General features: G+C 40.2%; 1 protein-coding gene across 11 annotated transcripts in view; it reads left to right on the forward strand.

Moving 5' to 3' along the window:
* Positions 1 to 27,534, forward strand: part of STK39 (serine/threonine kinase 39) — a 316,325-nt gene that overhangs the window by 190,830 nt on the left and 97,961 nt on the right. For 9 of the 11 annotated variants that reach the window (XM_077883571.1, XM_077883578.1, XM_077883570.1 and 6 more), the window contains exons 11-14: positions 1,940 to 2,062; positions 2,156 to 2,185; positions 9,927 to 9,989; positions 11,748 to 11,815. In XM_077883571.1, the coding sequence (XP_077739697.1) occupies positions 1,940 to 2,062; positions 2,156 to 2,185; positions 9,927 to 9,989; positions 11,748 to 11,815 (284 nt within the window). The remainder of the gene's footprint in view (positions 1 to 1,939; positions 2,063 to 2,155; positions 2,186 to 9,926; positions 9,990 to 11,747; positions 11,816 to 27,534) is intronic. The other 2 variants (XM_077883573.1, XM_077883572.1) reach the window with 2 other exon arrangements.

The raw sequence follows: 27,534 nt of genomic DNA on the forward strand, positions 1-27,534 counted from the left end.
TATTTGTCAACAGAAAATTATTTTCCCTAGGGGCACCTGGGTGGCCCAGTTCATTGAGCGCCCCAGCCCTGGGTTTCTGCTCATCTGTGACCTCAGGGTGGTGGGATCCAGCCCTCTGTTGGGCTCTGCACTCAGAGTCCGCTTGGGATTCTCTCTCCCCTCCCTCTACCCCTTCTGCTTGTGTGTGTGCACTCTTGCTCTTCTCTCAAAACTTTAAAAAAAAAAATTTTCTCTTTCTCTCTCCGTTTCTTTGTAGTTTTAAAGAGCAGCCTGTTCTGAAAGTCTTGAAGTGCATTTCAGCATTTTTTCCCTACGTTACTTTGCCAGCATCTGTTAGCACATTAAAATCACTATCATTAGGTCTTTTCCAATGATTCAAAAAATGTAAATGGAAAAAATATCTTATGTCAAGCACAGAAGGGGTTGTTTCAAAGGTGAATTGGTTTTTTTTGGAGTGGAGAGAAGCTTTTTTTTCTTTTTTTTTTTTTTAACTGAGCATAACTGTTTGCAGTTATGAAAAAGAACTTTTTATTTTTTAACTTTCCCTGTTGGAGCTCAGATCTTCTAGACCAAGTGGTCAGGCTTGGTTTTACAGGTTTCACATGATAATGTCTTTAAGTCAAGCCCAACCCCGAGCCTGCATTGATTGTGAATGGACTCTGACTGAACACGTGTATAAATACTTACTTTACCCTTAAGGCCTTGGTACTTCCCTCAGGATTAATGAAGCTCCCATGATATAACTAGTTTCTATTATGGAAAATAGTGTTTTCTTCACTCTGTAGTCTTTCCAAATCTTCACAGGATGTTTTGATACAACTTCAGTTTTACAGTGATCATTCAATGGTGTAGGTCTTACATTTGAATGGGAATTGGAAGGCCTTTTTTCTTGCCTTAATTTTGTCCTTAGAGCCGAATGATCTCAGTCACATTCTGGGCCTTCATTTCCTCATCTGTAAAATGAGGGGGTCAGACTAGACAGTCTCCAAGGTCCCTTTCCCCTTGAAGTTTCTCTGAATCAGTGGATCATTGGCCGTTATGTTCACATGTTCATCTGCTACATTGATTTAATTACGTCGAAGTCCATTTTTTTTTTTTTTAAGGCGAATTACTTTGGTTAGAGGCCTGTCCTTTTAAAAGTTTTGCTTTTCCAACCACACCAGGCATTTGGAAAGCATACCCCTGAATCACATCTCTATCTTAGTTCAAAGAAACTTTGAAATCCTCGAGGAAGACTGATATAATCTGTTCAGATTATCTGGCATAGCTGCTGATTATCTTGCTGTGTTTCTAGCAATCCTCCAAGTCTCTCAAGTGTTACAAGGTGGGTTAAGAATAGTCTGATGCTGTTTTGTTTTGCTCAAGTAGTTTAAGCAGAATCCTAGGAAAAGAAGTGCGATGTCAGGTTCTGAAAAAGAGCAAGGTGGCCACTGAAGGGTGTTTGCTTTTTTTTTTTTTTTTTTTTCTGACGTAGGTTTTAGATCGCTGATACACCCCTAGACTTGTATGCTTCATTAGGCTGCCTGATGCCCCTGCCTTCCCTCTGTCAGCAGTCTGTTGCTCGCTTGCATTTCCTTAGGCAGTCTTGAAGCCGACCACATGGCCTTTCATGTGTAGTAATTAATGAAGTGTTGACGTTAACTGAAGCAAAAGTGAAAGATGGGTTTGATCCCGATGCCTGATGTGCGTGGTGTTCTTCCAAAATATTTTGTTCATGTGTGTAGTAATGCATTTCAGGAATATCGTATCTTTAGAAAGAGGAAGCGTGTGGGAGTTTGCGAGCCGTGTGGTCTTTTTGGGTACTAACTGCTATCCCCGAATTCCTAACCAGTCAGGGTATTTTCAGGATAGGCGTGTGCTGTGTAATCCACGTAGCAGTGCCAACGAGCGCTGTTTGTGTTCAACTAGTGAAGAGTTGGGCGGGTGTGTTTTGATTCAGGTGAGAAGAGTTCCTGGGTCGAGTGGTCACCTTCATAAAACCGAGGACGGTGACTGGGAGTGGAGTGACGACGAGATGGATGAGAAAAGTGAAGAAGGGAAGGCAGCCTTTTCTCAAGAAAAGGTAGGTGACCTCGATGATGGTGAGCTAACCTGCGCACGTTTTATTGTTTTACTGGTGTGTGAGTGTATTAATGGATATGCAATTGTTTTACAGTCACGAAGAGTAAAAGAAGAAAATCCAGAGGTGAGTGGTGGTTATTTATTTTTAAATATTTGGACCAACTGACCCCCCGCCCCCGACTCCCCTCCACTGCCCCTTGTGATGTCAGAGTGTGATCCATTTGGGGAAGAGACTTCAAAATTTTATTCTCATGGAGTAGCAGAAGAGAAAAGGCATGTAGACTTGCAGGTCCTGATTCTGTCTGAGTTACTTTTGGGCTTTATAAATTGGGACGGATGATTTTATTCTCTGAGCCTCAGTTTCCTTCTCTTGTCAGATGGTGATGATCACACTACTTTTAAGTTGCTGTGAGGTTTACCACAGTTATGCACATAAAGCGCTTGCTGGGTGCTCAACTTAGTACTCGATTGATCTCAATTCTTCATATTACTGTCATTTAGAAAACACAGTAGGTGTACAGGCAAAATCTCTTCTAGATTCTTAGTACAATACGGCAGATATAAAATGGTTGGAAACTTCACATTGACTCTGTTGGTCTTGGCTTTACCGTCTCCTGGGTAATTTTGTAGGCAAGGAACACTCCTTAGCTTCCCTTTGAGAACTGGTCATCTTTTGATTAACTTTATTTCTTCCATCTGGTTAATTATCCTAATGACTAATGATGACTATAGTTCAAAAGCCTTGCTAATTATTTTAGAGAAAATTTGAATATATTTAAACAGTTCCAAATATTTTATAGACCTAGCAATTAATGTGTGCCTTGCAAATTCTCATTAAGAAAACAGAAGACTTTGGGTTACAAAATGATATCCATCCCAATTTTTTTTTTTTTAATTAGCAGACATTTCTTTTTGGTGAAGTGAAGTAAATCTTCCATTCCACACTAAGGGGCAGTAGCCAACTGGACCTTCTGAGAAGAGCGCATTGGAGCCAGGAGCCACTGTTTCTGTTACTCCGCCCTCCTTCTGGTCTCTTCATCTTTCCTTTCCCACCCATAGGCCTTCCCTAGGGATTGTTCAGTCGGCCTGCCTCCCATTATTAACGGTCCTTCAGTTCCTCTTTCTTCCTGTGTTTCTCACAAGAATTAACCTTTTCATTTTATACATAAAATATGTTTCATCAAGGAAGTGGTCCCTCTCTGTTACAAATGGTGGTGATGAGCTCCACAAGTAGGACCCAGCGGCTACACACATGTGCTGGTCTTTAGAATGATCTTAGCCAGGTATCCTGATCTCTGCCCTCTTCCTGCCCACTTTCCAATTTTACTTTCAGTGAAGTGCAGAGTCAGAGTTTTTTCATCTACTTCCTAGAGTGTCTCTCACTAAAAGTGTCCATCGTGCTTAGAGAACAAAATAATGGGATTCAGGTAGCAGCATGATGCAGAAAGCATTCGTATTGGTTCACTACAGGATGTCTTTATTGGAATGTATTCACTGAATCCTGCCTCACCTGGTACAGACATTGATGGGTGTGGGTCTTTCCTCTTGAGGATTTAAGTTTATTCTGACAGTATCTTTCTATGTGCTTGTTGAAATTGCTCTGCTAACTGATCTGTTATTTGGATATGAACGGCATCTTTTTGGCAAGAGTATTTTCTGCATAAACAGGAAAGAGTAACGGATAGCATGCTGGCAGTTAATTATCATCACTATTGACCTTCTCGGGTGGGATTTGTCTTAGGCTCTTCACTGTATCTCAACTCATTTGATTTCCCAGAGGTGCATGTCTATTCCCATGCTGGTTTATAATTAAGGAAACATAGATAGCCTTATTTTTGTGAAAGGGTTAATGTCTTCGAACGTAAACACTGACGAAATTTTAGGAATAATCAGCCCCACCTGCTATTGCATAGCTCCTCAGGGCAGTTTTTTGCTTTGTTTTCTTTTTCCTTTTCTTCACCCTAGTTTTGTTTGTTTTTCAGGGCTGGCATTTCAATATCCTGAGCTGTGTTAAGAGCAGCTACAATGATGGTTCGTCTGTCCTTTCAGCTTTTAATTAAAGTAGCTCCCTGACCTGCCAACCACCTAAGTTCACTTTTTGTGAGGCAAAAAAATATTTATCTATTACAAAAAGAATTACAACTGTTGGCTATGTAAATAGGCAACAAATAAACACACACACACACACACACACACACACAGGCATACTCTGCGTACTGTTTTAGTAGGTTTTGGGGATTCATCAGTGAGGAAAAAAAACATGAAATCCCTGTGCCTGTGGCTCTTGCATTTTGATGGGAGCAGATAAACAAGCAACAGCTTTCCTAAATCAGTAAATTATGTGGTTTGTTACCATGGAATAGGAGCAATGGGGAGAAACGGGGTGGAAAGTACAGGGAATGTGCTAGGGGATTGTAATTTTAAATGGGTTGGTCAGGGTGGGTGTTATACTGAAAGAGACACAAAGACTTATAAAAGGTATGGAACGATTAGAAAAAAAGAAAAAAAAAAAAAAACCCTGAAGAGCCACTTTTATTTTACGACCCCTCTCGCCCATAGTGTTCTTTCCGTAGAGGTGCCCCTGCCTCTATTTTTAACTGCCAAGTAGTGTTACCCTGGGTGGATTTACATGGCTTATTTAACCATTAACTTCTTGGTGAGCATTGAGGTTACTGTTATAAACTGCATTCCATTAACATTTTGTGTATGCGTTTTCGGGGGCACATAGTCAAGTAAAATAATTTAAAGAATTTAAAGAACTGTGACAAAAATCTGATTTTGAATTTATAATAGCTATCAAAAGCTGAACCACTTTTAATTATCTTAATTTTTTTTTTAAGATTTTATTTATTTATTCATGAGAGACAGAGAGAGAGGCAGAGACACAGGCAGAGGGAGAAGCAGGCTCCCTGCAGGGAGCCCAGTGTGGGACTCGATCTCCGGTCTCCAGGATCAGCCCCCGCCCCCCCAAGGTGGTGCTAAACCGCTGAGCCACCCAGGCTGCCCCTATCTCACATTTTTGTGAATTGTATCACAACAAAGCTGAGAATAAAAAAGCAGTACCAATTTATATAGCCTTCTGACAGTGTACCTTATACTTTAAAAATATGTTTTGAAAAATATTTTATTTATTTATTTGACAGAGGGCTAGAGAGAGTCAGAGAGCACAAGCCAGGTTGGGGGAGGCGGGGAATGGCAGAGGAGAGGGAGAAGCAGGCTTCCTGCTGAGCAGGGAGCCCCTTGTGGGGCTGATCCCATGACCCTGGGATCATGACCTGAGCCCAAGGCAGACGCCTAACAGGCATAGCCACCCAGGCACGGCCTCCCCACTCTTAAACATCTTTGAGGGTGAAAATGCTTATCTGTGCCAACTGGCACATTTAAATGTCAGAGTTTACATTTTAATAAGCTTTTCTAGAATGCTCATCATTTAAATTGCCGTTTATTTACTTGACTAGAAGCCACTAGAAGCGTGGGCTAGTATTCATATTTGTGTTCCTTTTACGTTTAGTGGACACTATACATGTTCATTGGTGACCTGAATATCCACATGCTGAAATAGATATAAAACAAGTGCCTGAAGAGGCATATCATATTTATGAGTAGGTCAGAAGAGAGCGGGGAAAAATCAGAAGATGTTACGTAATTGAGCTGAAGTTCAGAGAAGGTAGCCTTACTTAGTACTTCCATGTTCAGACAGAGTAAGATGCTCCGATGAAGGAAGTGGTGTTTTTAGAAATCCTTAATTTGTAAAGGGCTCTTTGACTTCCCTAGGATAATGTACCAGGCAGATTGTCCAGGTATAGCATTTGTTGGAGAAGATCAAGGAAGTCAAGGTGGGGGGCCTTGGGAAGATATACTTGGTGTGGCATGTTTGGAGATCTCCTAAATCCGGGAAAAATTCCAGTGTAATGTGTAAAGGGCCAGAGTTACACCACCTGTCTTAGGATTTTTACTCAAGAAAATTGGTCCTCCTGTTTTCCTAATCTGACGTTTTAGGAATAGTTTTGTGAAGTATTAGTTAAGACCTACTGGTAATTCAGTTTGTCATAAATAGATAATTTATGCTCATTTCGTTTATTTATTATTATATTCCACTTGGATGGCAGAAGCCAGTGGTGACTTAAAGGTAACTATATTGTTAATAATATAACAATAGTATTAATAATGAAATTAATTAAGCAGATACTTAATCTATGCCTGATTTTTACATGAAGCAGTATTATCAGGTCTGTGGCATTGTGGGAATTCTACAAAAGCAAAGCAGAGAGCCTGCTTTCTGGAAGCTTCTCATCTCTTTGGAGATGTGGGCGTCTGGGGTGGTATTTGCAAGACTGGCTTCCTTAGGTGGGGTTTCCCAGTCTATATGCCATCCTAGCTTATAGAAAACCTGTCAACGCTTATCTCATTATTGATCTTCTTCCTTGACCAGTGATTTGGGAATCTGTTTTTGTCAGATTATGAAAATAATCAAAACATGTTTTATGATTTTAAAAATCCGTTTTGCTTTATTTCCTAATTTTCTATATAAATGTAAAATTGCCTTAATCTTTACATTCATGCTTTCTCTGGGTTTCCTTTAACTGAGGGAGACCTTTGCTAAGGCTTCCACTTAAAGAAGCATTCTTTTTACAGCAGCCCCTCTGTTAGGTGGCATGAAAACAAATGATTTGCAACCCTGACACCACATCAGAGAAACTGAAAGCTTTAACAATGTAGATGCCCAGAACCGCCCCTCAGATTGTGATTTGGTAGCTGGGAGTGATGTCCAGGCAACCGGGATTTTTAGAAAGCTGCTTACACGATTCTGATGCATGGCTAGGATCAAGAACACTGGCTAGGGGCACCTGGGTGGCTCAGTGGTTGAGCATCTGCCTTTGGCTCAGGTTGGGATCCTGGGTTCGAGTTCCACATCAGGGCTCCCCATAGAGAGCCTGCTTCTCCCTCTGCCTATGTTTCTGCCTCTCATGAATAAATAAATAAAATCTTAAAAAAATACTGGCTAGGAAAACCACAACAGTCATTCTGAATCCAAAAGTCCACACTAAAATCCAGAAAGATTGCTTGAAATTTCTGAAGATTTATTATAAATATCTGTCCGAAATCTTAAGAAGAAAAAAGGGAGAGAAGGGAGAAAAAAAAGAAAGATGTTTCAGAACCCCCCAGGAGACGTGGTCCTTATTTAACCACATGTAATGAAGCCAGGTGGTAAGGTTTGTTGGCTGAGGCCTCAAAAGCCCATAAGAGCTACATCGAAGAATTTTATTACATAATCTAGGCTAGGTTAATGGAGCAAATGTTCTGTTTCCTGACTCTGATGGTTTGTTCTAAGGAGAAAATAAATTGGGTGTGGATTTAGGTTGAGTTAATTTTACTAGAGATTAGTCACAATGCAAAAGCTAAATTTATTGCTTATGTTTACTCATTGCTGTTGCCTGATTGTTAGAACTGCTGTTAGCTTTGTTAGTGTATTTCCAGTGATATTGTATACATGTTGTGTTACATACATTTGTGGATGGAGGCAAATATTTGATTTCTCCCTCCAAATTTATTGGGCTTAGCTTTGTCATCACAGATGGCTTTGACTTGATACTTTTCTGCCACCATTTTCTAAAAGACGTTCTTATTTCAGGTGACTGGCTTTCTGACTTTTTGTGATTAATGTTAGATTTGTCATCAGAAATCTTCTGTATTTCTGAAAATAAGCCTTCTATTTTGTAATGATTTTAGATTTTGAGAAAAGTTGCAAAAATAGTACAAAGTTCCTGTACACCCTTCATCCACCGTTACATTCTTATGGGACCCTGGTATATTTTTCACAACTAAGAAACGGAAGTGCTATATCACTATCACCTAAACTGCACGCTGTGTTCGTATTTTACTAATTTGTCCACTAATCCCCCCCCCCCTTTTTTTTGGTCCCGCAATCTAATCCAGGATAACACACTGTATTTAGCCTAGTAATTTTAAAAATAGAAAAGGAGAAGATTAGGAGAAGATTTCTCTATTTTGGGATCTTTGCCCCCTCTTTCACCCAGTCTCAGAGGGCTCTTTCCAGGGTGGGATCCACCCGTAATCTGTTCTTCTCTTCCCCTTCAATCAAACATCCATTCTCTCAAATGTGCTTCTTATAGCAAACTGCTTAAAGCCCCCCCCCATTCTAGTAAGCAAATTTATATTACACTCTGATGAATAATAACACTTGCTTAATATGTTAGCTTTCCTGTAATTTTTTTAATATTTAAAAATATATAGATCCTGAACTGATAGAATGAGGTCCACAGGGTGACATGTGGGTGATTGGTCATCAAGGAAGATGTTTTGTACAGGAAACTTTCCTCTCCACCACTCCTGTGCACCTCTGGATATTTTCCTGAGAAATTACCTGTTTTGCTTGTGTACCGGCAAGAAGCAGAGGCTAGTCCCTTTGCTAGGTGCAGGGTTGCTCCTACAGAGTGAGGTAGCACCAGGGAACTTGGGGATCCAGCCCCCAGTCTGGTTAGCCAGCTTTCCATCCTGATGATGGCCTAGTAAGGAAGCAGGGCAGAAAATGGGACCTTCCTAGGAGGAGGAGACGTTTTCATCTCTAGTAAATGCCATTAAGGATTTTCAGTTTAGAGTAGTCTTTTGACTAGAGGTTAGAATATTCTGTAAGTGCTGATGTGGCTTTTGGTTGTACCTCAAGCCTTAATGGAGATTGTGGGATCAGTCAGCATGAAGGGTTCTTTATAAGGGATCCTTTGGTGTAGGCCCAGGTCCTCTGGCTGGTTAAAGAATACAGGTTGTTTCTTCTTATATAATCATTTTCCCCCAACATTTTACTATGAAAAATTTCAAATATATAGCAACATTAAAAGTGTTGTATAGTGAACAGCCACGTACCTCCCCCTATATCCTACCATTACTATGCTTTATCACGTGCACATCTGTTTATCCATCTGAGTCCATCTTCATTTTTTAGATGCATTTCAAGGTAAACTGCAGACATTAGTACACTTCCCCCTCTTACTTCATTACTAACATAGCTATTTTGAGGAAGCCCAGAGAGTAAGAATTTTACGTCTTCAACTTTAGAAAACTTATGAAAAATTTCTGATGACTTCCGATTATTTTTTTTTTCTTCCGATTATTTTTAGAATTGATAGTAGTTTTAGAAAATAATATATATTTTTCATTATCATTGCTGTTCCTCTTGTTTTTTTTCTTTTTGGTCTTTCAAGTTTTGTTTGAGGGCACAGAGTTCACAAAAGTAAGGGTTGAGGCAAAAATACTTTTGATACCACGTTAGGGTTGGATTTCCAACTCGAGAGAAAAAATAACCTATCAGTTTGCCGTTTCTTTGGGGGAAATGTGCTTTAAAAGTCCAGCTACCCTTATATATTTTTTAAATCCAGTGAATAAATTGTTCAAAGTAATGATTAAAGGTCAAGTAATGATTAAAGGTTGCTAATCCTAACATCCTTTCATTGAAGACCTTTAACTTTAGACGAAATTCTGTGACAAGAACAAATGGTCTTAGAGCATCTTCCTGTTACCAGATTTAAAATATCAAATAGTCCATGCCTTTTCACTTTAGCTCAGTGGCTCTCTGAAAGCATTAGGATCACCCAGGGCACTTGTTAAAGATATGCATTCTTTCTCATCTCCATGAAATTCTGAATCATAGGCTAGTGGGGCCCAGGAATCTTTACTGTGTGTCCTAGGTGATTCCAATGAAGGTAGTCAAAGGGCCACACTTTGGGAAAAACTGCTTTAAAATTACTTCTGTAAAATTGTCTCTGATAATTGGGACTTAGTGTAACCACACTGACCTTAATGTCTCATTTTGGTTGCCTTAAGTACTGTAACGGTGGCTCTCTTAACAGATGGCGGTGAATGCCAGCAGTATACCCGAGCAAATACAGTCCCTCTCTGTGCAGGACTCTCAGGTATGTTTTTCCACTAGTCATTTACGTTTGAGATGATTTGTAGACCTATTATTAGAAAAAAAAAAACAACATTTTCAGAAGATAGACAGTTTCAGGGCAGTCCATCAGATTTGGGGCTTGTAAACTCTTTTTTTTTTTTTTTTTAATAGGTATGGAGAAAAGAGTACTGTTACTCTTGACCATGATTTTCAGAACCTCCAACCTTTAAATGATAGGTTCAAAAGCAAGGATTGATTACCAGACTGCTTCTGAAATTGTTGGTACTGTGTGAAATAAGGAAAGAAAATGACTCCCCATTCTGTTAGATTCTAGCCACAAAACTGTAGAGTTAATTGATAGTCTTTTCTTTTTGGCTCCCTGTTGGATTTCTACAACCTGTTTTCATAATTCTTTTATCATTGAATTTATGGGCCAATTTATCTCTACAACTTGCCTTGTAAAAGTAAAAGTCCAGGGACTGTGGAATGCATTTATATTAAAAGTCATATGATGGAAAGCATATGCCATGAGTTATGTTGGATGCTGATGCAGGGTGCTGAGCAATTCAGGGGAGGGACACGGGCATAGTACCAGAGTTCAGGCCCTTGTTCTGGTTTTGTTGTATAATTCATAGGCAAGCCCTTTTGTTCTCAAAGTCATAATACTATCAAGCATCACCAGCCTTGGGATCACATCTTTGTCCCTCAGATCTGCATATCCATTGATAAATTCATTTTCATCCTACCTGTTGTGTGCTGATGAAAGCAGCCGTAAACCGCGGAGAGAATGATGGGATTTCATGGTTGCGGGAAGCCTCGAGTCAGACATCTAGTCCTTGTCCCTTATTTTGTAGCTGAGGAAACATAGACTTGAAGAGGCTAAGTGGCTCATGCAAGGTTGTATAACTGGTTGGAGGCAGAGCCAGGATTCGGTTCAGGTCTTTTTACTCTAACAGGCAACTCCGTAAAACAACTTGAGGTAAACTGAGGGGACTGGTTGAATGACAAAAGGCAAGTTAGGAATGATAATTTGTCAGAAGGCCAATAGAATGAGGGAAAGAGGATTAGGACAACTTGTATTATATCAATTATAGTTGCTAAATCATTGTCATATACATTATTTATTCTTCCAGCAAACTTTTGAGACTGGTAATATCCCCACGTCATAAGTGGGGAAAAGAGGTTCAGAGAATGACTTGCTCATGGTTGCATGTCTGGTCAGTGGCAGAACCAAGTCTTGACCTAAAATCTCTCTTCTTCTACTCCCGAGGGAAGGTCTACTGTCCAGGGATTTGTAGGAGTAGGGAGGGGCTGTGGAGTAGAGGCATTTGAGGTTTATGATCTATTTTTAAGGAAAGAGGTTCTAGGTAAGAAAGACGGGGAAGATGAACAGTGGCCTAATCAACTGGATCCCACCTCCCTCTGCCTCCTCTGGGGTTAAGGTGCTCGACCTTTGTACATCCCCAGGTCCCAGCGGGATGCCCCTTTAAGAGAGCTGACCCTTCTTCATTGGACTTACTGCAGCTTATACCACTTGTTCATAGGACCCACCCTACAACTGAGGTTTTCTGCTTGAAACATTTGGCTCTCCAGCTGGGATGGGAATTAGGCAATATTCCAGCCTTCACTTTGAGGTGTTACGTGGCCACACAGGACCTGCCATGCATAAAGATCTGGTTTGGAAATTTCCAGAAAGGGTCGTGTGAATCAAGGGATAAAACGATTTTATTCATTTGTTTTTCTGAGTTTATAACAGTGTTTGCGGTTTTGTTTTTTAAAGGGCCTACCCAATGCTAGTGAAGACTATAGAGAAACTTCTTGTGCTGTGAACCTCGTTTTAAGATTAAGGTAAATAATACTGTTTATTTTATATTGCTTTTGCTATAGTACAATATTCTTATCTCCTTCATTAACTTTTCATAATATTAGCATAAAATAAAATTGTTAACTTACTTGATTTCACCAAACAGCTAGTGTATGCGGTATTATTCCCAGGGCTAATTGTTCTATTCTAATTGCTTACTAAAGAAGAATAAGAACGAAAGCATCAGATGAGTGTGTCTGCAGGCTCAGTGTACCCTTCATTAAGTTTTTTTCCTTGCCTTTTCTTTCTTGGGCTTTTTTTCCCGTTTAAAAAATTTTTTTTTACAATGTAAGATCACAGTAAGAGATTTTTAATGAGTTTCTTTCACACTTCGGCAGTCAGTGTGACAGAAATAAACCATGCTTGTACTACAAGTTGCCTGTTCAGAACATTTCTCAGTGGCAGGTTTGATCAGCTACTGTGGAGAAATGACAGATGTATTTTGAAAGAACCCTCAGTCTTCTAGGAAATGGATACAAGTATGGTGCCTGACAGTGCAGGCTCTGTATCTAGTGAACGAAAGTTCTTTCTGTTTCATGGACTTCTAAATTGTAAAGTTCATCTTGATGTGGATTCTTTGTTGAGAATATGGTGTCTGAAGACACACTTGCTTCCACTTAAACAGCTTAAGTCACCAGGTTAGTCAGGATACCATCACATTTTTGAAGGTGTTTTAAAGTAAGTTACACATGTGTTCTCCTTTGACAATTCAACAAATAAAACATATGGCTGATGGACCATTTTCAGAGCTGCGGCTATAAACAAGGGGCTTCGTCTTCAAGGTCGGTTTCCAGCCATCTGAGTGTTCCTGGTCTGTCAGGGTGGATAATCGTGACCATAATCACCCCTTCCTTCTGATGGTCATTTACAATCTGCCGTGTGTTTTCACACGCTTACCAGGGGAACTGCACAGCAAGCCTCGGCGTGATTTAATTCAGAGATGAGTTTCCAGTCAAGAAGTAAAATTATTATGAGAGACTCCTTTCCTTATATTTGAAAGTAGCCTTGATTACGATTTGCAATTATGCGAAGAACAAATTTGCAATTATCCAAAGAACAAAGTAGCCCATTCCTTTCTTGTTGGACTTTGGAACCAGGTGCTACTTTCACTTACTTTTCACATGTTCATTTATTTATTCATTCCACCAATATGTATGATAAAATCGCTGGGCCGAGCTCTGTGTGTGTTCCTGAGATAGAGCCGTGAGCGAGACTGGAGGTTACCGTCCAGCCCACTCGAGTGTGTGGTGTTGGGAGTGACCCTCAGAGTCCTGTCATCCAGCCTCCTACTTTATGTAAGCAGGAATTTTTTTCTTCTATGGTGTGCTGGGTATCTACTCGGCCTCTGTGTGTACTTGAGCTCTTTTTGCCTGAATCGTTCCTGTGATTCTAAAACACTTTGTCATGGTTCACCTTCTTCCTTGAGAGATTCAACCAATCTTCCTATTCTGGGCTCTTATGGGCTCAAATTCTGACCTTGAGAGCAGATACCAGGTTCTCTGGATGAAGACTTTGACTCTCTTCTGGAGAGTGTTTTAAAACACATAGATGTTCCTGAGCCTTACCTCCAGGTACTGTTTTGCTTTAGGTACTAGAACAGTATAGAACAAGCGCATCCCCTGGTTTTTCTAGAGTCATTTGTAGTTTTATAAGACTTATTCCTTTTTTCCTAGGCAAAACAGTACAAGTAAGCCTTGCTTCTCATAACATGCTTCTATATCCTCCTTACAATCCTGGCTGTTCACCTTTATTGACAAATAGTCTGTACTGGCTTTTGTTACCTTGTTCCTCACGGGCCTGGATGGTTTCTTCCTGAGTTTGTGGCTTAGATCCCTAGTCCTACATATCTTCCTACAGAAAGGGTCCACCTTCAAATAAGCTAAGGAACAGTGCATAGTGTCCATCTACCTGTACACACACATACGTACACACTTCATTTTGGAGCTCACAAGGGATATTAACATACTAGAGGTTCTAAGACTTTTTGCAGGGAAGGAATGTAAGTTGGTGTACTCTAAGACCTATTTGACCTCAGAACTTTCTTCATGGAGTCACTTTCCAGTGTAATGTTGTAGCACCCGCATTTAAATGCCGACCTCCAGATATGGCCTTAGCAGGCTAGAATACAATGGTAAGATTATGTGATTTTTTTTTTTCTTCCCTGTTCACAATCTGTATTTCTCCTAAATCAGCCTAAATTTCCATTGCCTTTTGAAATAGCCATGCATCTTGGAGACCGATCTAGCATGACCTAACAGCCAAACAAAACCTCTGACTTTGTTATTTCCACTTGAAGGGCTATCAAGCCTAATTTGAACTACAACTTATGTTTTAAAACTCACTCGGGGGATCCCTGGTGGCGTAGCAGTTTGACGCCTGCCTTTGGCCCAGGGTGGGATCCTGGAGACCCGGGATCGAGTCCCATGTCAGGCTCCCTGCATGGAGCCTGCTTCTCTCTCTGCCTGTGTCTCTGCCTCTCTCTCTCTCTTTATGTCTATCATGAATAAATAAATAAAATCTTTAAAAACAAAAACTCACTCTGTATGTCTTAGCATTTGTCACTATAATAGTGAACCTGTTGGTTTTGACCCATTGCCTGCTGTCCCCCCATCCCATCCATGTTTCACTCATGATTGTCAGGGTTGCATATTAGTTATGTTTGGATATGTGTCTGTTGCCCATCTGACGAGCCTGTCTTTTACGTCTTTATCCACAACATTTATTTAACATGTTCAACACTTCAACAGAGGCTTCTGGCATCTTTTGGATACCACTCACTTTCTACATGGCTTTCAAAAATTAGTGAGTTATTTTTTTTGGTATAGTTGCTCAACCAGAAACAAATCCTATTGACTTTACTGCTTTTTAGTGGATATTTAGCTAACTACTCAGAGGGATATCTATAAAAGGATCCCTTTAAATTATGACTGAAATTAAGACCTACCGATGATTTTTTTCTGAATCTAACTACCTGGAAATACTTCCAAAAAATAAAGATGAATTTTTATTTTTAGAAATTAGCATGACTTTTGGTAAGTATATGTTCATGCCTAATTGTATACATTTTTTTTCCCTAAATGTTTTCAAGGTAAAACATTTAAACCATTTTTTTTTTCTTATTTGATAACTCTCGAATCTCTCAAGATACATACTTGGTTTCCTCTAAGGGCAGTCTTGGATTCCTCTAAGGAATCTCTCAAGATACATACTTGGTTTCCATACTTTGAGAAATAACCTTTTAAAATTATGAGTTAAATGCTGTTAAGTTTTTGTGGTCACCGTGTGCTGACATAAATGTAAGCAGCGAATCTAGTCATTCGTTCTGTAAGCATTTATTTAAGTACCTGCTATGTGCATTGCACTGTCTAGGGGCTATGATGCAACAGTGGGAGGAAAAAGACAAATTTAAATTTCTTGCCTTCTAGGAATGTACACTCTGGAGGCAGGGAGAGGAAATAATTCAAGTATTCATATTAGTTACATGATAAACCAAGTACTCTGCAGGAAAATCTACATCAGTCAGGAGGAAAGAAAGTCTGGGAGTGCTAGTCTGTATTAAGGCATAATAACTTTCTCCTGTTGTATAATAAGTTACCACAAATTGAGTGGCTTAAAACAACACCCATTATCTCCGTTTTAGTAGCTCAGAAGTCTGGGCACAGCTTAAACGGTCTCTCGGCTATGTCTCACAACACTGCAATGAAGGCATGCTCATCTGGAGCTTGAGGTCGTCTTCCAACTAATTTGGGTGTTGGCAAAACTCAGTTTCTGGCATTTGTGGACTGAGGTCTTTGGCTCCTATAGACCACCCGTTACGCACACAGTTCACAACACGGCTTTGCCTTTTTCAAGGGCAGAAGGAGGAAGCCATCTCCCTCCCTTCAAGGGCTCAGTCCCTCTGTTAAAGGTTTTTCACTGGATTAGGCCAGTCCCATCTACATTAATCAAAATCACCTGCTTTGGAACTTGAATTACATCTACAAAATCGCTTTACCTTTGCTGTATCACATTAACTTAGGCATGGGAGTGACAGCAAAGGTCTTGTTCACACCCAGGGGGAGAGGATTATGTGGGGCACGTACACCAGGGGACAGCGGTACTGGAGACCATCAAAGAATCCTGCCTACCACAAAAGGTCTCTCAAAGTAGTATTTGAGCAGACACCTGACAGATGTGAAGAATTAAGCCATGAGATTGTTTGCAGCAAAGGAATTCCAGGCAGAGCAAATGGTGATTGTAAAGATTCTGAGCAGGGAGCATGTTATAAGCAACTATAAAAACAGCCAGGGAAACACTGTGACCCAAAGGGGTTACGGGATCAGGCCAGAGAGTTAGCCAAGGCTGAATCATGTAGGGCCATCTAGTCTGTGGTGAAGACTGAGGACTTCACTGTTGGTGGGAAACCATTAGAGATTTGTGAGCCTGAGTTACATTTTAAAACAAGCAGTGTGATTGAATTATGGAGACTAGACCATACAGAGACCATTTAGGGTAGAAGCGCAGAGCCCATTGGCAGGCTGTTGCAGCCTTGCAGAGAGCTATGATGTGACCTGGACCAGGGCAGGGAGTAATGGAAGTGGCAAAAAATTGTTGAATTCTGGATGGAGAGAGAACTCAAAGATTACTACTCAAGGTTTTGGGCCTGAAAATATGGGTGAATGGAGGAGAAGAGAGTTGGGACTGCAGGTTTGTGTGTAATCAAGAATTCAATTCCAGAAGTATCGAGCTTGGATTATCTAGTGGACATGTATGTGATGTCAAGTAGACATTTGGGTGCAAGAGTCTAGATTTCACGGGAGATTTCATTCTGGGCTAGAGATAATAATTTGAGAATTGTTGGTGCTTATGGTATTTAAAGCTATGAAATTAGATGGAAATCACCTAGGAGTGAATGAAGATAAGACAGGTTTTCTAGCACACTCTCAGGTGGTACATGGATGAGGAGCAGTCAACAGATTGGGAAGAAGAGGCTGGTGAGGTAGAGGAGAGAAAGGCGGTCCTGCAGACCGAACAGAGGAAATGTCTCAAGACAGGCAAGAGGCAAGAGCTGTAGCAGTTGGTATTCATAGGTGAAGGACAATAGGAACTGAGAATTCACATCGTATTTGGCAAAATGCGGTGCATTCTTGACCTTGGCAAGACTTGCTTTGGTGGAGTGTTGGGGACAAAAGCCTAAGTGAACTGGATTCAGGACAGAGTGGCAGGTGAGGACACGAGACAGCATGAATAGATTACCTGTTAGTACAGGTAACTCTTAACAGTTACTGTTCCAGGGGAGCAGAGAAATGGGGTAATAGCCCAATGAAAATATGGAGTACAGAGAGTCATTTTTAAAAAGGCATTGTTTATAAGTTAATGGGAAAGACACACGGAATGAGGGAGGGGACATTGTAAGACTTGTGTCCTAGGATGGATGGGACAGGATGATATCCAGCCATCCAAGCAGGTGAGTCTTAGAGGAATGGAGAAAGTCCCCTGTCGGACAGCGAGCGCAGCCACCACATGGAAGGGCAGGCAGATGTGCAAGGAGATTGAGGAGTGCGGCTATGTGAAGCCAGAAGTCCTCTTCCATTGTTTGTATTTTCTCCATAAGATAAGGAGTGTGATCAGTTGAAAGTGAGGAAGGGAAAGAAATTTGAGGTTTGGGAGACGAAAGAATTGTGTAGGAGAGCTGGAGAATCAGTTTACAGGGAGATGTGGTGGGATGAGCAGGTTACACCAGCGATCACTTGAGGCTAGTGAGTGTGACTTTAAAGTGGAACTGGTAGCTTGATCCCTGAAATGGACTTAACCTGATGTCCCAGAATATAGATCTGTGTGTGTGTGTGTGTGTGTGTGTGTGTGTGTGTGAGAGAGAGAGAGAGAGACAGAGAAAGAGAGATATTGATTATAATTAACACAGAAACACAACATTTGAAAACATTCATAGAGGAGTCTGTGAGCATACCCATGGGCCCCAGTTTTAGAATCACTGTTTAAGTCGTCGGCAAATGTGGGTGATGGAATGGCCTCAGTGATCTCCTGTGTGCAACTCGATAGTCACCTGCCCCTTCTCACCACGAGCACTCCCTCATAGGTCCAATGTCCTTCTCTTAGAAACCTCCAAAGTTATATGCTCTTCAAGAATCAAAGCCCTGCCACCAACAACCTGTTGTTGATCCTTGCCATACGATTTCTTCATTCTTCATTTCCTGTTTGGGAATAACCTATTTCCTTGAGGTCATGTGATCCCTGTCTGGGCCCAGATAAACTGCCTCCCATAGAGCAGCCCACATGAGAGGGAGCTGGAGGATTGTTCTGGCCAGTGTTTATCAGATTAGAAACTCCGTGCTGCCTTGTTTTGTACCCTTCTCATTTCTTTACACATCAAGATTCTGATATATGTGTACACACATAGGTAAATAAACACACATACATACAAAAATATACTCCCCTTCTTTGGCTAGACCAGTGATTCCAATGTGGGGGCTATCTTATTGAGAAATAGTATGCTTGTCTTTATTCCCTGTGGCCATCTGGGCATAACATTTATGTGTATTGTGTTCCACCAGCTAGTGGGTAGAGACTTGCATTTAAGCCAGCCTGTCATCAATCCTTAACTAATGCCATATGGGTAGCTGCCTTCTTACCTCTTGGAAAAGGTCATTCTGACTTCTTTTTGACATAGCATCTTATAGACTTAACTGCAAGGAATATGGCTTCCTTCTCCCTCCTACCCCAGCTCCAGATGCCAGGTAAGCTTCCCCTTCATTTTGTAAGCAGGAAAGTGGGAAATGTTTTACTGCTCAAAAGGTCACATTCTGTAAGAGAAGACAAATACATGGTAGCTACAATAATATATTTGTTTTTCCATTCATTTCTGGCAACCCTAGGCAAAAGACTGAAGAGGTGAAAGCTAATTTCTTCCTTGAAAAAAAAAAATACACTGTTGCTTTACCTTGTTCTTAAAACTGACCTGCTGTGTTTAAGGCTGGAGCAAAAGGGTTAGACCTTGGGTCTCAGTGTTAAATGCTGGAGATAGTTTAAAAAGTAGAGTTTTCTTTTTTTCTTTTGGGTACTTTTATGTAAATGTTTTCTTGCCAATTGTAGATATGGTAGTGTCATCTGTGTTATCAAAAAACTTGAGTAGCAAGGCACAACATAAGGAAATCCCCTTAAACACATCTAGGAGAAAGATCTGAAGTAGGCCATCTCATAATCTATATACTGTCAGTAGATGATACTATAATTTCTGATCTGAGTTGAACATTGTACAAATATTGTTGAATATTGTACAAATATTTTGCCATTAGTATATTTTTCATATTTTTCATAAAACAAAATAGTCATGTATTTGATGTAAAACATATGTTTTTGAGAACCAGGCTCAGTGATTTGGAAAAAATGACTTATCAGTTAAATTGTTAATTCCTTTGTGTAGATGCTGTTGATGCTTTGACAGCTCAGCCCTATGGATTACAGTTAAAGTTTTGCTGAAAGCAACCGTGACAGTTGCCACATACAGATGCTCTGGGAGGGCATAGCCCATCAATTTGCTCATAACAAATGTACCTCATTATTAGGTAGCATTATTATTACACCTTGAAGGGCCAATTAAAGACCCTAACAAAACTATTTTCCTGCTTGTAGGAAAGGATCTCTAGAATAATTAATTTTGATAAAAATCCTTTAGTATGACAATATTGCCTAATCTGACTTATTATTTTAATTTCTCTATTAAGAGGTGAATTTAGCTATTGGTATAGACTTAGAAAATCATAATTTCATAAAGAAAGCTGAAGCTAATAAAAACAATGTTGATCACTATTTTAGCATCACTATGAACTCTAATTTTACATTATCATCATTCAAGGGGAATTAGAATTCTTAAATGGTTCTCTAGCCTGTAAAATTGGGTTAATTGCATAATTTTTACTAGTCAAGTAGTTGGGAGGCTTGATTAATTTTTCCCCAAAAGGCTAAATAGTGTGGGTATAGTGTTCAATTGTGGCAGTCCTTTCAGGCACATTTTTTCCCCCAACAAACTGCTTATTTATGGCTTTCTTTGTGCAAGGCTTTGTTGAAAATCCAGAGATGAGTAAGACAGGGTTTCTGCACTCAAAGAGCTTACTGTGTAGGCGGAGAGATCAGACCCCGCTGAAATGACTCTAACACAAGGTAGAAAGGGATAAAGGCAATAAGGAAACAGATGAAAGAAGAGCTATGGGTAGTTAAAGGAAGGTGAGAACCCTTTTGTCTGAATGTTATCTTTGGTTACTTGTTCCTGCAGTAACTGGTGTTTATTTATTTATTTTTTTAACATCCAAATTCAAGAAAAGTAATGGTTAGGTTGTATCCAGGGGCAATGTTAGGCTGTGGTCTTTGGAAACTGCCTTATCAGACTTAAATTATTTCTGACAAGATCACATTTGTGGTATAGCAGAGTCGTATGCATTATTATGTGGGCACCAAGTTATTTAGAAAAACAGTTGTTTAATGTTAAGAATATTTTGGCATCGTACTTAATTTTTTGGATTTTTTTTTTTTTTTTTTTTGGTAAATTCCTTTCCTCTGAGAATTGGAGTCATAGCTGCACATCTTGGCTTTGGCTTTGAAGTGAGAACCTTCAAAAAGGTGAACATCCTACTATGTACCAGGCACTGAGATAAGCACTCTTTATGCTTTATCTGTATCATCATAGAACCTCCACAACATCAATTCTGTCGTTACTGACATTTTACAGATAAGGAGATTGAGGTGCAAAGTCATAGGGGTAGTTTGTCCAATACTACACAGCACAGAAGTAGCAGACCAGGTGTTGAACTTCAGACTGTTTAACACGCTGGTCTTCGCTCTTCCCCACTTGACTCTCTCTGGCCATGCTCTCTATTCAGTTCTATTTTGGGTGCAGTAAGAAACTCTTAGGATGGTTACATTCAGCTGACCTCTTACTAAATATCATGTAAATATGTATTTTTTTAAAGATTTATTTCAGAGAAAGCATAGAGAGGGGCAGAGGCAGAGGGAGAGGGAGAAAGAGGCTTTAGCAGACTCCTCGCTGAGCTTAGAGCCCAATGTGAGGCTCCATCTCACAACCCTGAGCTGATACCAAGAGTCTGATGCTTAACTGACTGTACCACCCAGGGGCCCCTCATGTAAATATTTTTTAAACAATATTTCCTGATAAATTCATCATTAAATATTGTGATGGGAATACCTGAAAATATTTTACAGATATTGCAAATAGCAGCTTTATAATTTTGTGGGTTTTTTAAGATTTTATTTGTTTATTAGATAGAAGAGGGGAGAGTACAAGCAGAGGCAGAGGCATAAGGAGAAGCAGCAGACTCCCCACTACGCAGGGAGCCTAACTTGGGGGCTCGATCCCAGGATCCTAGGATCATGACCTGAGCTAAGGCAGACGCTTAACCAACCGAGCCATCCAGGAGCCCCACGGTTTTATAATTTTACACGCACTGTCACATCACATGCCTGATTTCATTTTTCCTTTCATCCTATGTTTGCTGCCCACAGATGAAAAAGAGAGATGGGAGATGTTAAGTAACAGTTTTCTGTGGTTACAGAGCTAGTACCATAGACTGGAGACTGGGTCTTCCAGTGTTAATCCAGTGGTATATGGATGGGGAGTTGGAATAAGGGTAGGTGATACAGAGTGGTGGAGGGTGTAGGCCTTGGGCATATATGAAATCCTTCTGCTGGTAAACATGCTAAAGGAAGGGGGATTTATATTAAGAAGAATTTGATAATATAAGGAAAGCAAAATGGGAGAAGGAAAAACCATTCATGGGGGGATAAAGTCCCTTTAAAAAAAATTTTTTTTTTGTAGGGGGGCAGCCCGGGTGGCTCAGTGGTTTAGCGCTCTGGCCTGGGGGCCTGATCCTGGAGACCCGGGATCGAATCCCATGTCGGGTTCCCTGCATGGAGCCTGCTTCTCCCTCTGCCTGTGTCTCTGCCCCTCTCTCTCTCTCTCTCTGTCTCTCATGAATAAATAAATAAAAGCTTAAAACATTTTTTTTTTTTTGACAGTGAAGCAAGAAGACATTTGTGAGTACAATGACTTTCAGCAATAGGGAATGTAAAGAATCCTTTGTTTTTGAGTGGTAAATGGTTTTCTTAGAAGTTTAGGAAATCAAAAGAAAAGGAAAAAATGAAATCATTCACTATCTTACTACACAGGGATGTGTCATTATGAACTTCTTCATGAATATTCTGGTTTTTTTCTACATTTACATTAATATAGGCTTCAAATACTTCTACAATAACGTTTTTAATATTTATAAAACACAATGTTTTATATGAAGGTAGATCTACATAATCCTTTTAAGTGGCTGCCTTATATTTTGATTGTGCCGAAATGTAGTACTTAAAATGTATTATTTGACATTCACAGAGTTCTCAGTTTTTTTGTATGGCAGCTTATAAAAGCTTCTGTGTGCAAAAATGATGTTTGAAAAGTGCCCAGTAGAAAAAGTCTCTTCCAGCATTGGATTTTGACCTCGGCGGTACCCTCAGACTTTGAGAAACCTGGAGATACATAGTGGAGGAAGCCTGGTGTCAAAGCACATGGGGATGGGAGGGGCTGGTTGTGGCTCTTGGTTCAACAGAGGGTGTCACTATCCATGTAGCCCCTCAGGCTGCCTTCTCTCTGTGTTAGGGTTGAGTTCTTAGGACCGGGTTTTAACAAAGGCACTGCACTGAGAAGCCACACCAATGAATGATTCCTGAGTAGGATCGGACACAAATGTAGGTTTCCATTTTGCAGCTGTTCTTTTGGGTTCTTCCTTCTAGTGCGTATTCCTTAAGAGCTGCTCTCTAGGCTGTCGGCTGTGAGCACCCTGGAGTTGGAGTGACACCTGTGGGACGTGACAGTTGGAAGAGATGAGAGAGAGGGAGAGCGCCTTTCTGCTTTTAGAGCCTTACATAACATCCAGCCTGTGATAGACCCTTAATGCGTGTGTGCTTCACAAGTGCCAACTGACCGACTCTTAACTAAAGGCAGGTCTCACAAACTTTTATCAAGATGCTTCACAACAGAGTTTGTTTTTGTTTTGTTTTGTTTTCTGGGGGCAGCTCTTTGTTTTTGAAGTTATAGTAGAAATGGGTACAAAAGTACTCCTTTACTAGGTTCTCTCTGTAAAAGTTCTCAAGCAAGGTAATACCTTGAATATAACCTCTGTATTTTATTTGTAAAATATAGGTAGGCTCCAAGCTCTAAGAACTGCAAGGCAGTTTCTGTGGCAGGGGTACAAAGGAAGCCCTGCTGGGTGAGGATCCTTACAGGAGCACGCGCTGCCCTTCCTACACACCCAGTCTGGATTCCCTCTGGGGTTGCCACCAGGATCCATTGGCCATGCCTGCCTCTGGGTCTCGGGGCCAAGTCTCAATGTGTGAAATTTGAAGTGTCCATATGATATGCTGCTGCTTCCAGACTCCTCCCGGGTACAACTTTCACTGGTTTAAAAAAAAAAAAATAGAGCCTTCCTGGCCCCTATAGACAGCCTACAGGGAGAAGCTGCACACCTCTGTGGAGCTTACCAGTATCTCTAGCTCCGATGCAGGATGCTTTCGGGGAGCTGTCCTCTCACTCAGAGAAGTGCAGTGAATCGTGCCATGTCCCATGCCCCATCAGTGTCAGGAGAAGGACCCCACGACCAGCCTGCCATGGCTGGGGGCTTCCTTCCTCTCCTCTCTCTCCTCTCTCCTCCTCACTTCTCTAGCCAGCAGTGGGTTCTCCCTGCTGGGCCACGTTTCGGGGACTTTCACACCTTTCCTGAACTCTTCTTTCTCTTGAGCTTTTTAATGTCATTGAACAGAGAGGCAAGGAGAGAAAAATGTCTCAAAGGTAGCGGGTACCTTGGAAAGCTTTGGTGGCATTTAAGTCAATGTTAATTACCTGATCTCCTGGCTGAAATTTTATTTTTTTTTATTTTATTATTTTTTTTTCCTGGCTGAAATTTTAACAAACGCCTTAGTATTTAAGTTATCCTCTCTGTCACTATGCAGAGGCTGTCGTCCTTCTCCTTTTTTATTTATATTCCTCCTTTCCTAGCTGCTGATGAGGTAACCTGCTGCTCCTTCAAATTCTAAAAATTCTCCTCTCTAGCCTTCTCAGGGAAGGTTGTCTCTTAGGACTTGTCCTCTTGATCAGAGCTGAATAATTCTGAAGATGGTTTGCGAAGTTATTTCAGTTCTCAGTTACCATATCCCTGGAGATAATGAGTGGTAAGGTTTCTTCCTGGAAATCTTGAGTCTTGGAAAGGTAACAAGCATATTTCAGTTTGGGAGCTTTCTTCATATTAACTTTTTTCTCCCCATTGAAACTAGGCTCCCTAGAATATACTTTCAACTTTATTTTGCAGTTCCCAGAGTGCTGGAAAACTTTGTTCTCCTTGGTAAAATTCATACAGTTGCTAACTGGTGGTGTAGTGGGAAATCTCTGCTGCCAGTGAGTTTCATTGGTTGGTCTTTGTATTAGTTCTCTATTGCCGCTGTAACTACCACCACCTAGTGTTTAAAACAGCACCAATTTATGATTTTATAGTTCAGTAATGAGCAGTCTAATACGGGTCTCAGCCTGAAATCAAGGTGTTCTCAGGGCTCAGAAAGGCTCTAGAGGACAGTCTGATTTTTTTTTTAAGAATTTATTATTTTTTTTGGAGCCGTTTTTAGGTTCATAGTAAAATTAGGAGGAAGATAAAGAAGTTTGCTTTACCACCTGAGCCCACATATACTTCGCCTCCTCCATCATCAGCATCCTCCAGCAGAGTGATGCATCTGTAAGAGTCTGGGAACCTGCACTGACACATCCTTATCACCTCAAAGTCCACAGTTTACATTATGGTTCACTTTTGGCAGTGTACATTCTGGGGTTGAACAAATTTATATAAATTTATTTTTTATTGGTGTTCAATTTGCCAACATATAGAATAACACCCAGTGCTCATCCCATCTAATGTCCCCCTCAGTGCCCGTCACCCAGTCACCCCCACCCCCCGCCCACCTCCCCTTCCCCCACCCCTAGTTCGTTTCCCAGAGTTAGGAGTCTCTCATGGGTTGAACAAATTTATAATGACATGTATCTACATTGTGTTATCATACAGAGTATTTTCACTGCCCTAAAATCCTCTGGGCTCCACCTGTCTCCCCTTCCACACGTCTTTCAACCACTCATCTTGTTGCTGTCTCCATAGTTTTGCATTTCCCAGAATGCCCTGTGTTTGGCACCATACAGGACATAGCCTTTTCAGATTGAATTCTTTTTAGCTGTGAATAATACACATTGTATGTTCTGCAGTTTATCTATTCACCTACTGGAAGACATCTTGGTTGCTTTCAAGTTTTGGCTATTATGAATAGTGCTATATAAATAATCCGTGTGCGGGCTTTTGTGTAGACATAAATTTTCAATTCTTTTGGATACAAGAAGTGTAATTGCTGGATTTTAAGGTAAAATTAGGGTTAATTTTATATTTACATATATACATATATATATAATTATATATTTATAAATATATATAATTATATATAAAATATATAATTATTATATATATAATTTATAATATATAATTATATATATACATCCAAACTGCTTTCCAGAGTGGCTGTACCATTTTGCATTCCTACCAGCAATGAATGAGAGTTTCTGTTGTCCCATATTTTCACCAGCATTTTGCCCATTTTAACAGGTATATAGTTGTATCTTGTTTTAATTTTCATTTCCCTGATGGTATTTGTTGTGGGATGTCTTTTCATATGCTATTTGCTATCAGTATATCTTCTTTGGTGAAGTTTTTTTGGCCCATTTTTCTTTCTTTCTTTTTTCTTTGTTGTTGAATTTCCGGAGTTCTTTGTATATTTTGGACAATAGTCCTTATCAGTCATGTCTTTTGCAAATGTTTCATTCTCTTGACGTTGCCTTTCACAGAGTAGATGTTATTGAGTTTAGTAAAGTCTCATTTATCAATTATTTCTTTCATGAATTGCACCTTTGCTGTTGTATCTAAAAAGGCATCATTGTATCCAAGATCATGTACATTTTCTCCTAGGAATTTTATAGTTTTTTATTTTGCATTCAGGTCTGTGAACCATTTTAAGTTTATTTTTGTGAAGGATGTAAGGTCTTATGTCTAGATTCACTTTTTTGCATATGGATGCCCAGTTGTCCCAGCACTGTTTGTTGAAAAGATCCATTCTGTTGCTCCTTTGGCAAAAATCAGTTGACCATATTTATAGAGTATATTTCTGGGCTCTCTATTCTGTTGCATTAGTTTATTTTTCTGTTTTGCAAAAGTACCACAGTGTCTTGATTACTGTAGTTTTCTGGGGGGGGGGTTTGTTTGTTTGTTTGTTTTAATTTGAGGGGGGTGGAGGGGACAGAGGGAGAGGAAAAGTCTTAAGCAGCCTCTGTGCTGAGCATGAAGCCTGACACATAAGGCTCAGTCTCACAGCCTGAGAATACTACCTGAGCCAAAGTGAAGAGTCACTTAACCTGCTGCACCAACCATGCACCCTTTGAGTACTGTAGTTTTGTTTTGTTTTGTTTTTAAGATTTTATTTATTTGACAGAGAGCACAAGTAGTGGGAGCAGCAGGCAGAGGGAGAAGCAGGCACCTCACCCCCATTGAACAGGGATTTCGATGTGAGGATCATGACTGTCCTAAAGACAGTCACTTAACCCGCTGAGCCACCTGGACGCCCCTGAGTACTATAATTTTACAGGAAGTCTTGAAGTTAGGTAGTGTCAGTCCCTCAACTTTGTTGTTCTTCAATTTTGTATTGACTATTCTGAGTCTTTTGCCTCCATATAAATTTTAGAATCAGTTTGCAGATATCTACAAAATAATTTCCTGGGGTTTTGATTGGGATTACAGATCAAGTTGAGAAGAACTGAATCTTGAAAATACTGAGTCTTCGGGGATCCCTGGGTGTCTCAGCGGTTTAGTGCCTGCCTTTGGTCCAGAGCGTGACCCTGGAGTCCTGGGATCAAGTCCCACGTCAGGCTCCCAGCATGGAGCCTGCTTCTCCCTCTGCCTGTGTCTCTGCGCCTCTCTTTGTCTCTCTCTCTCTCTATCATGAATAAATAAATAAATAATCTTTAAAAGAAAAAGAAAATACTGAGTCTTCATATCCATGAACATTGGATATTTTTCATTTAGTTAGTTCTTTGATTTCTTCTACCAGAGTATTGTAGTTCCCCTCATATGGGTCTTGTATGTATTTTGCTAGATTTATACCTGAGTATCCTATTTTTAGGGGGTGCTACTGTAAATAATATTTTTAATATCCAGTTTTCTCTTATTGCTGGGATATGGAAAAGCAATTGACTTTTGTATATTAACCTTGTATCCTATAACTTTGCTGTAGTTACTTATTAGTTGTCTAGTCTTTTGGATTTTCTATATAGATGATCATGTCATCTGTGAAGAAAAGTAGTTTTGTTTTTGTTTTTTTAAGAGTAAGTTTTATTCTTTCCCAATCTATATACCTTTTATTTCCTTTTCTTATTGAATTAGCACTTCCAGTATGATTTTTTTTAAGATTTTATTTATTTATTCAAGGGAGACAACAGAGAGAGAGGCAGAGACATAGGCAGAGGGAGAAGCAGGCTTCCTGCAGAGAACCCATTGTGGGACTTGATCCCAGGACTCCAGGATCATGCCCTGAGCCAAACGCAGATGCTCAACCACTGAGCCACCCAGGTGTC

Source organism: Canis aureus, chromosome 34 (genome assembly GCF_053574225.1).
Source record: "Canis aureus isolate CA01 chromosome 34, VMU_Caureus_v.1.0, whole genome shotgun sequence".
In the NCBI taxonomy this organism is placed as follows: Eukaryota; Metazoa; Chordata; class Mammalia; order Carnivora; family Canidae; genus Canis; species Canis aureus.